At 46.9% G+C, this 14955-nt stretch overlaps 1 protein-coding gene across 1 annotated transcript; it reads right to left on the bottom strand.

Moving 5' to 3' along the window:
* Positions 1 to 111: 111 nt before the first annotated feature.
* GTF2H4 (general transcription factor IIH subunit 4) lies at positions 112 to 7706 on the bottom strand. The gene is made up of 14 exons (XM_069563555.1): positions 7463 to 7706; positions 6706 to 6848; positions 6336 to 6440; positions 5856 to 5987; positions 5498 to 5594; positions 5317 to 5405; positions 4779 to 4890; positions 4565 to 4633; positions 4281 to 4364; positions 3897 to 4029; positions 3575 to 3705; positions 2479 to 2526; positions 2224 to 2302; positions 112 to 430 (listed from the first exon to the last, which is right to left on the bottom strand). Exons 2-14 carry the CDS (start codon positions 6843 to 6845, stop codon positions 258 to 260), a joined length of 1392 nt encoding a protein of 463 aa, XP_069419656.1. The 5' UTR covers positions 6846 to 6848; positions 7463 to 7706; the 3' UTR covers positions 112 to 257.
* Positions 7707 to 14955: the final 7249 nt, after the last annotated feature.

Here is a 14955-nt window from a genome sequence, read left to right on the forward strand (position 1 = left end):
GGCCTCGGCCACACCTCCTCCTTCTCGCGAACCAATGGCTGTCGACGCGGAGATGAGCGTTGCCGGCGCGAAGAGAGGAAGTTTCGCAGGGAGGTGGCGGGGGTCGTGTGGTTCACTTTCACAATTTTATTAAACTAGAAGAGTCCCGAAGTGTGAATTTAAAAAAAAAAAACAAAAAACCTGAGTTCTGAGGCCGCGCCAGCCTCCACGCAGCCCGCCTTTCGGGTTGCGCCCCGCCCAGGTCTAGTCCCGCACTCTCAGGAGTTGTGCTTCTGCCGCTTCCAGAAGCGCTTGACGTCGCTGTGCCCAGCCGGGGTCACCACCATGAGCCGCTTGGCCGAGTTCTCGAACACCAGGACGCCCAGCTCCCGCGCATGGGCCAGCAGCAGCTCAAAGTCCACTTGTGACAGGAACTGGTTATACAGGACGCCTGGGGTCCGCAAGTCAGGAGCAGCAGGGAGAGAGAGAGGAGGTGAGAACGGGAGGTGGCAGCCCCTCGATGGCAGCCTCAGGGAACCAGCGGTCTCGGCTTGCCACCCACATTTAAATCCTAACACTAGCATGACCCAGCCATATTCAGGAAGGCAGTATAATACAGTAAGAAAACCCATTGCTAACCAAAACCAAAGAAATCATCCCTATGAATTATCCCTCAAATCCTAAAAGATGATGCTGTGAAAGTGCTGCACTCAATATGCCAGCAAATCTGGAAAACTCAGCAGTGGCCACAGGACTGGAAAAGGTCAGTTTTCATTCCAATGCCAAAGAATGTTCAGATTACGGCACAATTGCACTCATCTCACATGCTAGCAAACTATGCTCAAAGTCTTTCTTCCAAGCCAAGCTTCAATAATATGTGAACTGTGAACTTCCAAATGTTCAAGTTGGATTTAGAAAAGGCAGAGGAACCAGAAATCAAATTGCCAACATCCACTGGATCACTGAAAAAGCAAGAGAGTTCCAGAAAAACATGTATTTCTGTTTTATTGACTATGCCCAAGCCAATGACTGTGTGGATCACAACAAACTGGAAAATTCTTAAAGAGATGGGAATATCAGACCACCTGAACTGCCTCCTAAGATATCTTTTTGCAGGTCAAGAAGCAACAGTTAGAACTGGATATGGAACAAGAGACTGGTTCTAGATCGGGAAAGAAGTACGTGAAGGCTGTATATAGTCACCCTGCTTATTTAACATATCAGAGTACATCGTGAGAAATGCTGGGCTGGATGAAGCACAAGCTGGAATCAAGACTGCTGGGAGAAATATCAATAACCTCAGATACGCAGATGACACCACCCTTATGGCAGAAAGCGAAGAACTAAAGAGCCTCTTGATGAATGTGAAAGAGGAGAGTGAAAAAGTTGGTTGGAAACTCAACATTCAGGAAACTAAGATCATGGCATCTGGTCCCATCACTTCATGGCAAATAGATGGGGAAACAATGGAAACAGTGACAGACTTGATTTTTGGGGGCTCCAAAATCACTGCAGATGGTGACTGCAGCCATGAAATTAAAAGATGCTTGCTCCTTGCAAGAAAAGCTATGACTAACCTAGACAGTGTATTAAAAAAGCAGAGACATTACTTTGCCAACAAAGGTCCATTTAGTCAAAGCTATGGTTTTTCCAGTAGTCATGTATGGATGTTAGAGTTGAACTATAAAGAAGGCTGAGCACCGAAGAATTGATGCTTTTGAACTGTGGTGTTGGAGAAAACTCTTGAGTCCCTCGGACTGCAAGAACAAAACAGTCAATCTTAAAGGAAATCAGTCCTGAATATTCATTGGAAGGACTGATGCTGAAGCTGAAACTCCAATACTTTGGCCACCGATGTGAAGAACTAACTCATTGAGGATGAGATGGGTGGGTGGCATCACCAATTCGATGGACATGAGTTTTAGTAAGCTGTATGGGAGTTGGTGATGGACAGGGAAGCCTGGTGTGCAGCAGTTCATGGGGTCACAAAGAGTCGGACATGACTGAGCAACTGAACTGAATTGAATCCCTTCCAATTTCCCTCTTCTAGCTGAATCCAAATCACACCCATTCGAGAATTTATTTACTGCCATCAACTCATCCTGAAATAAAACATGCATGGGTTTACTAGCCCATGCAGTAAACAAAAAATAAAATGCATGAACAGCTTTTTCAGTTCACCCAGACTGAATTGTCCTTCTTCTGGCCAATGACCAAAAAAAAAACCCACCAGAAGCCACGCACCTTCTGTGAACCGGAGCCTGTCCCTTTCCAGCTCCCAGAGCCGAATCTGGTCTGTGATGGTGGGAGGCAGCACCGGTGTCTGCAAGGACAAGGGATGGCCCTTGTAAGATTCAGAAGTACTGCTCCAGGCAGCCCCAGCCCTCCACTCATTCCCCAGATTTGGATTTCCATTTCTCTTTTCCATCACTTCATCACCAGGTACCAAGGGCTCTCAGCCTCCTGCAGCTGTTTGTCCCTCCAGCCTCATTTTTGTACCTGTTTAAGCATCACTGGGTGGGCCCTTGTCCTTAGGAAATGGATGATCTAGGAAAACAGACAAGAATTGGGATCAATGGCAGTAAATAAATTCTCAAGTAAGTGCAATTCTCATTGCACAGAATTCTCAAATAAGAGAGCAGAAAAGCTACCTATCTCCTAATGTCATTGAACATCAACTGATTGTTTAAAAATTCATAGGCATATGCCTATCAATTCAACACATCCCAGATTAGCTGTTGTCCTTAGGTGTTGCTCCCATTGGTGATGTCTGCCGCTCCTTCTTTGGCATATTTGCCCTTTCCATAGGTTTTTTTTTTTTCTTTAAATTAACAGCAACTATTATTTTTGAGCACTAACTGCATGGCAGGCTCTGAACTAAATGCTTTACCTTTATTTCACTGACTTCGTTCAACAACCTTTTGTGAAAGTCGCTCAGTCATGTCCAACTCTTTGTGACCCCATAGACTATTCAGTCCATGTAATTCTCTAAGCCAGAATACTGGAGTGGGTAGCCTTTCCCTTCTCCAGGGGATCTTTCCAACCCAGGGATCGAACCCAGGTCTCCCACACTGAGGGCGGATTCATTACCAGCTGAACCACAAGGGAAGCCCAGGAATACTGGAGTGGATAGCCTGTCCCTTCTCCAGTGGATCTTCCCAACCCAGGAATTGCACTGGGGTCTCCTGCATTGCAGGTGAATTCTTTACCAACTGAGCTAGCAAGGAAGCCCTGATAGCTGAAGTGAGATCTATCAGAAGCCCTGAAGGGGGAACTGTCATTATTTCCGTTTTCCAGATGAGGAAACTGAGGCTCAGATAAGAGAAACAACTAGACCACCTGTGCAGCTAGGAAGTGGTGGTATTGAGACACAAATCCAGAGTTATAGCTCCTCCTTACGTGTCTTCTGCAGGAGGGTCTACCTCTCCCCACACTGAGAGCCTTGATTTCTCATGACCTGATGTTCACATGTAGACAACTCACCACCACCTTCTGTAATAGACCCTATGCTAGCCTTCTGGTAGGTGACCACCCCGTACCCTACAGCCCAAGTGCAGCCTTTCTTTCCACCCACACCTTCCCCAGGCAGGGATACCTGCTGGGCTGTGATGCCACTGGCAATGGCCTGCTGCACGCTCTCCCGGGTCACCTGTGCCACCACCATGTTGGGGAAGCGATAGAGCATCTCAGAGAAAAGGGCAATAAGGGCGATCTGCAGCTCCGACTCTGACCAGAAGATAGGAAGAGAGGATTAGGAGGCTTCCCACATCTAGGCTCCCCCAAGCCTCAGAGAGCTCTGTAAACCACCAAGTTACAAGTGTACGTGACTAGAAACTGGCAGTCCCTCCTGCTTCCTTCCCCTTCTTCCTCCCCTCCCCACCAGCCTGCTCTCCCAGGGGCCCTCTGTTCAGCCTCACCCGTGTAGGCATACAGTCGGTAATTGGTTTCCACAACAATGAAGCCTGGCTGATGTGCGGTGCCCCCAGCCCCAGAAACACCTGACGAGAGATTGATGGCCAGGCGTGTGGGGTAGTAACGCCGAGATTTCCTCTGAAAAGGAGAAGGGAAAGGCCACAGGCCCTCTCTCAGGCCTCACTGCACTATGTCTTCCTCCTGAAACATCAGATTCCTCCCGGTGCCCAGGACCTCAGCTCCCAACTTCTCTCCCTCAAGGGAGATAAGTATTCAGTCCTGGCAACTGCTTCTCGTGACTGCCTCCCAAGACCCCACTCTCCTTTAAAGGCCAAGGCACCATCCCACCCCGTCTCTTTGGTAGAGGCCATGTGTCTGGGTGCTCATACCTTCCTCTGGAAAACAAGCCCAAACTCACGCAGATGTTGCAGGAAGTTCAACAGAGAATCACTCATACCTTCCACAGAGTAATCCTGGGGAAAAGGAGAGGCCAGCTGGGGTCCAAAACACATCCCATTCTCCCTTTCCCAATCCCATACACTCACTCCCTCTTTTCCCATCTCTTCCTGTTCTTTGTTCATGCTTATCCTCCACTGTATTGCCCCATTACCTCATTTCCCCTTCCCATCTCTTTACTCTCTTCCCATCTTGCCCACTCAAGCCTCCTACTTACCTTGCCCAGAGTGGAGAAGCTGAGCTGGAAGAGGAAGGAGAGAATCTCCACTAGGTCCATGCCCCGACTCTAGGGAGGAATGGGCAGAGACAAAGGGGGAGAGGTGGGAGGGAGGAAATGAGAGAAAATCAGGGAACAGAGACTGCGGGCAGCAGTCCCTCAGTGGGTCTGGGCAAGAGTAGAGAGTGCTGGCGGGCACCCCTGACCTGCTCACCTGGGCTGTCTGCAGATACTGCAACATAAAGTACCAGAGCTGGGCTGGGGTGTCCAGCAACAGGAACTGGAAGCCAGCAGAGGTAATGCAGGGTGGCTCTCCAGGTTCGGCACTGGTGACAGACAGGGCTCATGGCAGAGGTGTGCAGAGAAAGGCCACCGTCCCACCTGTGTGCCCACGTTTTTGTTTGTTTGTTTATCTCTTGCCATACTCTGCTCTACTCTCCTTTTAAAAATATTTGGCCATGCCAGGTCTTAGTCGTAGCATGCGGGATCTTCCATCTTTATTGAGGCAAGCAGTATCTTTGTGTGACATGCAAACTCTTAGTTGCGGCATGTGGGATCTAGTTCCCTGACCAGGGATTAAACCTGGGCCCCCTGCATTGGGAACGTGGAATCTTAGCCACTGGACCACCGGAGAAGTCCCTCAGCCCGCCTTTTTCAGTCAACCTTCTCCAATCCTGACCCAAGGTGGACTCAATTTAGCAGGGACTCAAGGACATGGCAAAACAGAGCTGTTGTACCTCCGGCTTCCTCACCTCTTCATGAGCCCAGCCTGGCTGAGGAGCTGAGCCAAGTCCTGGCTGACGGCTGCACTGGGGGATCCCACCATGAAGTGCAGGACCACCTGAGGAACAGAAGAGAACACAGTTGGATGCCTTAAAGGCTGTGGGAAACAGGAACACAAGCAGAAACACCCACAGAGTCCCAAGTCCTCACCTCCCATCGCTCCTCGGCGTACTTGTCAAGTGAGGGGACGTCCCGGGCATGCTTGTCTGGTCCCAGCTGACTTGTGTCATCAGACCAGGCCTTGCCCCTATGCCAGGACGGCCAACAGTAAGGAACCCTACTTGTGTTCCCCACCCACGCTTCTGCCCTTAGTCGACCCTCATCCCCAGGGACCATGAGTGGGAGACATTTCCTACACCATGTAGCTCCATCTGGTCCAACTTACTCCCAAAAGAGCTTCCAAAAGTGGAGCCTGCAAGGTTGCAGAGAGGCCCCTCAGGAGCTCCCCGGCCAGCAATTCAATCACTATGTCCCCTACCTAATTTAGGAAAAGACAGAAGTGACATACCCACCCAGAAGGGCAATGCGGAGGTTTTGGCGGAAGATGGGGTTGAGGATGAGGCCCTGGAGACCACCAGGGAGCAGCTGGGTGTGCCAGATACGGAGGCCACTCAGCAACCCCGTGCTTTCCTCCTGAGCTCTGGAACAGAAGCAGAGAGGTGAGGGAGATAACTAGGGAACAGAAAGGAGACCCACAAAGGTGTCAGTTTCTGCCTTTTCTAAACTGGTGGTCCTCGGAACACCATTTCACAGAGTGAGATCAGTGTCTTAAGGCAAATTTCTTTACTGTAACACCTACCAGAGCCTTGTTACAGACATCACAACTCTCCGAGAGGCAAAATACAGTAATGAGAATTTCCCAAATGTGTTTAATTACAAGTTGTTGGTGTCCCCATTAATATTTCCTACAAGTGTTCCAAGAACAGCAGTTTGGGAAGCCTGGCTGTTGAGAAATTTGTATCTGGCTAAAAATGCAGGAGAGACTCACTTGCTGAATTCCTTCTTCACCCACAGGGCTACAGCAGCTTGTGGCAAAGGCTGTTCCAGAAAGAGCATTCGCATCACCCAGTTCTTAGCCAAAGATGGGAGCTCCCTATAAGCAGGCAGAGGGACAATGTTAACATCAGAAACTGTCTTAGAATTGCATCCTTGCTGTCCATGGCCTCTCAAACATCTCACATTCACCCCCCACGCTTTTACCTGTCTTGCTGCCGCCACATCCTCCATCTGGCTTGGCCTGACACACTTTACTCTCCAACCCCGCCACGGCTAAGCTTCTACCCACAATAACTTATTTCAATCTGCAGGCCCCATTACATTTCCCCACCATGGACCCTACCATGAAGGGGGTTCCTCACCTGAAGACAGCCAGGCAGGTGGCAGGGTGCCCATACAATCGATCCAATATACCAGGGCTCAGGCCTCCTAGGAATTCCTGCAAATTCCTGCATTGTAGGTGTACTCGATTCAGTCCACCCCTGGAAGGGGTGCTCTCCATCACCTGAGAGATGCAAGTGTTAGTGTACCCCCACAAGCCAGGCCAGCGTCACCCCTCACCTTTCTAATTCTGATTCCCAATCCACTGGCCCCCATGAAAACTCACCTATGGTTTCCTTTTTCATGTCACTCACCTCCTCTTGTTTCTCCCAATCCTGACCAACCTCTCCTCTTTTCCTGCCTTCTCACCTCACTTCTGACCTAAACACCAGTCTTCTCTCAATTTCTAGATAACAAAATTGTCAATTGTCCCATATTTGCAAAAACACTTGATATTTCAATGAATTGTCTCATCTTTACCTAAGCAGTGACAAAGATACTTGTTTGAGCCCAACCCTTTTTCCCTTCTGCCTCTCTTGGTCTGATCAGCCTATAAGTTCCAAATTTGTATGTTCTTCCCATCTACTTCTTGGCCCCACCTCGTGCTGAGCACGGCAGTAACTATTTTTCCCCTCCATGTCTCCCAAATCCAGTTCCACTTCTTTCCTCTTCCCTCATCCCATTCACCCTGATCTACACCGCACGATCTCCCAACTTGTCCCCTACTTTCCTCCCAATCCTCGCCTCTCTCTCAACTCTCTCATATTTTCGCCATCCCTTCTCTCCTTGCACCCTTACCGTAACTCCGTGTCGATCCCCTTCTAGTGCACTCCGAATCACAAGCCGTCGCTTATAGGAGCCAGTGGCTCCCTGGAAGAGGAAAAGGACGGCGGGAAATGACAGGGAAAAAATGGGAGAAAGACGAAGAATTTCACCGACTGGAGTTCAGATTGGAGGATTCAGAAGAGAAGGAAAGGAGTAGAGAAGTGGGGAGGATAAGAATCGGCGCTGCACTCGCCCACAGCAAGGCATGCTGGGAACTGGAGTCTTGTCCTTCCTCACCCGGGAGCAAGCTGAGGCGCGTCTGACTTCAACTCCCAAAAGGCACCGCGAGGAAGCCTAGCGGAGAGAGGCTGGCTTGTATTTAAGAGAGCCGGCAGCACCAGAGGTCTGGCTGCTTGGTTCCGCCTCCCTTTCCACCCACTCGGCTAACGGCGAGTCTAACTGACTGAACTGGAGTGGGAACGCTGGGAGTAGAAATACCCCGAGGGCTTCCTGGCGGAGGTGCAGAAACTGCTTGGTGGTGAGGCGCTTACGTGTAGAGACGCAGGAAACTGGGTTCCTTGAGCTCAGTTGCTTCCCGTAAAATTGCAATAATGCACTTCCCAGAGCATTTTCTCAAATTAGGTGTTAATTCAATCCACTGTGCCTTCCTCGGTACCTAAAGTGAAGTCGCTTAGTCGTGTCTGACTCTTTGCAACCCCATGGAGTGGGGCCTGTCAAGCTCCACCATCCATGGGATTTTTCTAGGCAAGAATACTGGAGTGGGTTGTTGTTTCCTTCTCTAGGGGATCTTTCCCACCCAGGGATCGGAACCTGGGTCTCCCGCACTGCAGGCAAACTCTTTACCGTCTGAGCCACCAGGGAAGCCCAAGTCCTCCACATATGTTCTCATGTCCTGCATGCTTCCACTCACCTCCCCAGTTCAGTTCAGTCGCTCAGTCGTATCCGACTCTTTGTGACCCCATGGACTGCAGCCAGGCCTCCCTGTCCATCACCAATTCCTGGAGCTTACTCAAACTCATGTCCATTGAGTTGGTGATACCATCCAGCCATCTCATCCTCTGTCGTCCCCTTCTCCCACCTTCAATCTTTCCCAGTATCAGGGTCTTTTCCAGTGAGTCAGTTCTTTGCATCAGGTGGCCAAAGTATTGGAGTTTCAGCGCTTCCTATTTAATTAGAATATCCTAATAAATGCAGTTTTTGAAAGAAAAATTGATTGGCCTGATTTGATTTATGAAACTATTACGGGGTGAGGAAACTTCTTCAGTAAAAGCCAGAGCTACATGGTCACCCAAATTCCTGAAAGGCAGGTTTTATTGGGAAGATCCCCTGGAGAAGGGAATGGCTACCAAGTCCAGGATTCTGGCCTGGAGAATTCCATGAACTGTATAGTCCATGGGTTCAGAAAGAGTTGGACACCATTGAACGACTTTCACTTTCACGTTTTGTTATTCCCACTTTGCAGACTAGAAAATGGAAACTCATTGAGAATAAGAAATTTGTGATTGTGATCAGATAGCTAGAAAGTGCTGAAACTGGGAATTGAAGTACATTTCCAAGTGACCAGGAATCAAAATGGTAAGACTAAAGCTTTGTTACACTTTGTAGCCAGCCCATGCGTGTTTTGTTGCTCTATTTCTTGAACAATGTTTAAAATCCTCAAAGAGTGACACAAAACTGGCAAAGCTACTTTATGACAGACGTTAAATAAGGTTAAAGGACAAATTATAATCTTTTATTTTGGGTGGCTCCAAAATCACCACAGATGGTGACTGCACCCATGAAATTAAAAGACGCTTACTCCTTGGAAGGAAAGTTATGACCAACCTAGACAGCATATTAAAAAGCAGAGACATTACTTTGCCAACAAAGGTCCTTCTAGTCAAGGCTATGGTTTTTCCAGTAGTCATGTATGGATGTGAGAGTTGGACTATAAAGAAGGCTGAGAGCCGTAGCATCATTATGCTTTTGAACTGTGGTGTTGGAGAAGACTCTTGAGAGTCCCTTGGACTGCAAGGAGATCCAACCAGTCCATCCTAAAGGAGATCAGTCCTGGGTGATCATTGGAAGGACTGATGTTGAAGCTGAAACTCCAATACTTTGGCCATCTAATACGAAGAGCCGATTCATTTGAAAAGACCTTGAGGCTGGGAAAGATTGAGGGCAGGAGAAAAAGGGGACGACAGAGGATGAGATGGTTAGATGGCATCACCGAGTCAATGAACATGAGTTTGGGTGGACTCTGGGAGTTGGTGATGGACAAGGAGGCCTGGTGTGCTGCAGTTCATGGGATCGCAGAGTCAGACATGACTGAGCAACTGAACTGAACTGATAATCTGGGAAGAAATGGTGGATAAAATAGCCAAAATACAAAGAGCACTTATCACTCAAAAGCAGTAAGAAAAATAAACAATATAATAGAAATACTAAAAAATAACAGACGGTAAATGGAATAAACACAAGTGCCTTGTAACCAAATGAAGAAACTCTCAAAAGTGATTCTTGGGGCTTCCCTGGTGGTTCAGTGGTTAAGATATGCCTTGCAATGCGAGGGACACTGGTTCGATCCCTGGCCCAGGAAGATTCCGCATGCCACGGAGCAACTAAGCTCGTGTTCCACATCTACTGAGTCCACACACTAGAGCCTGTGCTCTGCAACAAGAGAAGCCACTGCAATGAGAAGCCTGTGCACCGCAATGAAGAATAGCCTCCACTTGCCTCAACTAGAGAAAGCCTGTGTGTAGCAAAGACCTAGTGTAGCTAAAAATAAAATAAATACATCTTTAAAAAAAAAGTTATTCTTTGCAACCCCATGGACTATACAGTCCATGGAATTCTCCAGGCCAGAATACTGGAGTGAGTTGCCTTTCCCTTCTCCAGGGGATCTTCCCAACCCAGGGATCGAACCCAGGTCTCCAGCGTTGCAGGGGGATTCTTTACCAGCTGAGTCACCAGGTAAGTCCAAGAAACTTTCACCTTCACTCTTAACTGAAAGTGAAAGTGAAGTCACCCAGTTGTGTCCGACTCTTCACAGCTATATGGACTGTAGGCCCCCAGGCTCTGTCCATAGGATTTTCCAGGCAAGAATACTGGAGTGGGTTGCCATTTCCTTCTCCAGGGCATCTTCCCAACTCAGGGATAGAACTCAGGTCTCCCTCATTGCAGGCAGACTCTTTACTGTCTGAGCCACCAGAGAATTCACTGTTAATTAAGGAAAGATAATTTAAATAAATAATGTCCAGTTAGGAATGATAGTAATAATGACAACCTCACTGTTGGCTTCAGTATACATGAGCACTTGACCATATTCATAATATTTTCGTGGAAAGTTGACATAGGCATACCCTTCTAAGGGTAATTTGGCGATATGTACCAATGGTTTTAATGATTACCCTTTGACCTAGCAACTCCCCATTAGGAAGGTAGCATACTGAACTTCCACATGGGTAGAGAGATATACATGCAAAGATGTTTACTAAACTGTGTTTGTTGTTGTAGCCTGAAAACATTGGAGAGAGCCCAGATGTTTATCACTGGGAGCTGGTTAGATAAAATGTGGGTCTTTGAAATATAGAATGCCAGGCAACACTTGCAGAGGAGGTCACTGCCTCCTGGCCTGAACTGTGGACCACCTATCATGACAGGGAGAAAAGGAGATTACAAAGTGGCACACCGAGTCCAGTGCCATCTTTTAAGTAAGCATTTATGTGTGTGTAAAACTGAAATAGGCCATATGCTTCATTTTAATCAGAACAAGCAAGGGGAGATGGGTGGACTGGATCATGGTTCCCTGCAATGTAGGGAAAACTAAGTCTGCACTGTCCAGAACAGGAGCTGCTAGTCACCTGTGGCTATTTAAAAACTAAAATAAAATTTTTAATTCAGTTTCTCAGTCACAGTAGCTGCATTTCAAATAATAGCTGCATGTAGCTAGCAGCTACCTATTAGATGGTGCAGTTGAAGACCATGATCACAGAGTTCTGTTGGAGAGCCCTGCTTTAAGGGATGCAAGGGGTCTGATATCCGGCTGAGCACAGTCTGAGTTCTTAGAACTGGCCTTCAAGAGGAAAGTCAGCCTGGGCTCCTCGGAGCTGCGATTATGGAAAGAGCTCCCTGACTAGGGCTATCCACTCTGTGTATGAAAACATTCTATGATGGGTAATGGAGAGCTCATGTCTTCTCCCCCTCAGGTGTGCTGGAAAGAAGGAACAGAGCCAGGAGCTGCCAGGCTGTTCGCCATCAGTTTTTCCATTTCCCAGCTGTGCTGTCCTGGGCATATTGCTAACCTAACATAGATTTATCTTCTCTGCAAAATGGCAATAACTACTTCCTGTGTTGAATTAACTAAGATATAAAACTCCAGAAAAACATCTACTTCTGCTTCATTGACTATGCTAATGCCTTTGTGTGGATCACAACAAATTGTGGAAAATTCTTAAAGAGATGGGAATACCAGACCACCTGACCTGCCTCCTGAGAAACCTGTATGCAGGTCAAGAAGCAACAGTTAGAACTGGACATGAAACAATGGAGTGGTTCCAAATTGGGAAAGGAGTACATCAAGGCTGTATATTGTCACCCTGCTTATTTAACTTATATGCAGAGTACATCATGAGAAACGTTGGGCTGGATGAAGCACAAACTGGAATCAAGACTGCCGGGAGAAATACCAATAACTCAGATATGCAGATAATACCACTCTTATGGCAGAAAGTGAAGAGGAACTAAAGAGCCTCTTGATGAAAGTGGAAGAGGAGAGTAAAGAAGCTGGCTTAAAACTCAACATATAAAAAACGAAGATCCTGGCATCTGGTCCCATTATTTCATGGCACATAGATGGGGAAACAACAGAAACAGTGACAGACTTTATTTCCTTGGGCTCCAAAATCACTACAGATGGTGATTGCAGCCATGAAATTAAAAGATGCTTGCTCCTTGCAAGAAAAGCTATGACCAACCTAGACAGCATATTGAAAAGCAGAGACATTGCTTTGCCAACAAAGGTCTGTCTGGTCAAAGCTCTGGTTTTTCCAGTAGTCATGTATGGATATGAGAGTTGGACCATAAAGAAGGCTGAGTGTCGAAGAATTGATGCTTTTGAACTGTGGTGTTGGAGAAGACTCTTGAGAGTCCCTTGGACTGCAAGAATATCAAACCAGTCAATCCTAAAGGAGATTAGTCCTGAATATTCATTGGAAGGACTGATGCTGAAGCTGAAACTCCAATACTTTGGCTGCCTGATGTGAAGAGCCAACTTACCAGAAAAGACCCTGATGCTGGGAAAGATTGCAGGCAGAAGAAGGGGACGACTGAGGATGAGATGGTTGGTTGGGATCACTACTCAGTGGACATGAATTTGAGCAAACTCTGGCAGATAGTGAAGGACAGGGAAGTCTGATGTGCTGCAGTCCACAGGGTGGCAAAGAGTTGGACATGACTGAGCAATTGAACAACAGCCTGGCACATAGAGGACGCTCAGTAAGTAGCATTGTCATTATTTTCTAAAAAAATAACCAAAAACATGTAAATTCATACCTGTAGTAAGTGCTATAAAGAAGAATCATGTGCTCTGAGAGCATCAAGAGGGGATTTGACCTGGTTGGGCAAGTCAAGGAACATTACTAAAGGACAAGCTGGAGTTAACAAGGCAAAAACACCAGGGAACTATGTTCCAGGTGGAGGAAGAGCAAGCTGCAAATTCTATGTGGCAGGAAGGACTGTGTCCCTTGGCGGGACTGAAAGAAGGCCAGTAGTGCACAAAGTAGGGGTAGGGGAGCAAACTTGCTCCAAAAGATTTTATTCTATTTTGAGGCCCATGGGAAACCATTAAAGGGTTTGGAATAAAGGAGTGGGTTTAGATTTGCATGCCTAAAGATCACACTGGCTTAAACAAACCAGAGAGGAACAGAAACAGATCCTGGGAGATTACTCAGTGGTCCAGGCAAGATGGAGGTAGCATGTGCCCCGATAGGGATGGAAACAGAAATGATGACTTTAAGGGGAACTGGGGAAGCAAAGGCAACAGAGCTTCTTGGTAGACTGGACTTGGGAGATGAGAGTAGGGGCGAAGGGATTAAGGATGATCCACAGGTTTCTGTCTTGTGCAACTGTCAGAAAAACACAGATGAGCAGCAGGTTTGAACCTGCTGAGACTTAAATTCAAATGAGCCCAAGGTGATTGCATAGGTCTAGAGCTTAAGACTTTTAAGGTCAGAGGTTTGGGAGTTCTTTGTTCTGTCAGTGCTTATCTTAAATTGTGGGTCATTGTGATCTGACCTGTGTAGTTTCCAGCAGGACTGAGACCTGTGACCTGGAACCCCAAGGGCCTATTAATACAACCTAAGATTAAATTATCTTTATTGTCACTCCATTATCCAGTTAACTCATTTTGTGAATGTCATCAACTGAGACCCAGGATCTTTATTTCACATGAACTGCCATCAAGATGGGTCTGCCTTTTCCAATATTTGCAGTGAATTTTTTTGTTTTCATTCCAACCAAATTTGAACTCTTTGTTAAACATTTTCCTGGTGGCTGTGGCTCATTCTTCCAGGCCTCTGAGATCATTTATGCTCTTGGTTTGGCTCTCAAACAGTTCACACCTGTTGGGTTATTCGCACACTTGATCAGTCTAATCCAGGGATTCTCTACCTGTGGCTTCCAGACCCAGGGATCCAAGACGTGGGAGGGTTTCCTAGAATTTCGGCAAGAAAAAAGTTACACCTCTATTTTTATTATCCTCTAACATCACGGACTCGATGGACGTGAGTCTGAGTAAACTCCATGAGATGGTGATGGACAGGGAGGCCTGGCATGCTGCGATTCATGGGGTCGCAAAGAGTTGGACACGACTGAGCGACTGAACTGAACTGAACTGAAACTTAGCATTTCCTCCAAGTGTGACTGAGCAAAAGCCCCAGTATATTAGCAGTACCTGTGACTTGTCACTGATAGACACTATGGCTATTTTCATATCCCACTACAGCTGTAGAAATCTCAGAATATCATTTATGCTTATTACTTTTTTGAAAATATCAGTAATTATTATACCTGCTGCTAGGTCTTAAGTACTTTTTAAAGCATTACTATATCTCTTATTAACATTTTGGTCAACTTTCAATTGCTTTCCTGTTTTATATACATGTAGTCATAATTGTATATGTGTATATATATTCCATATATGTATGTATATATATATATGTAATGTTTTTTAAACAGGTTTTATAACATAATTCTGAGGAAGAATCAGTAGACCTCTCCAGACTGCCAAAGGGGTCCATGGGTCAGGCCTGCCTCTAGGCCTCCTGCAGACCTCCGTATTCATGTGGGACCTGAGGTCCTACAGGCAAGGGTCTGACTTATGCAGAAACAGAACACTCTGCTGGGCAAAACATGTTAGGAAATGGAATAGGGAGAAGAAGGAAAAAAGGGGGGAAGGAAGAAAGGAAATGGGTTGTGGGGGAGCAGGAGGCAGATTTTGACGAAACCCCAAGAAGCCCACTCGCAGC

Source organism: Ovis canadensis, chromosome 20 (genome assembly GCF_042477335.2).
Source record: "Ovis canadensis isolate MfBH-ARS-UI-01 breed Bighorn chromosome 20, ARS-UI_OviCan_v2, whole genome shotgun sequence".
NCBI lineage: Eukaryota > Metazoa > Chordata > Mammalia > Artiodactyla > Bovidae > Ovis > Ovis canadensis.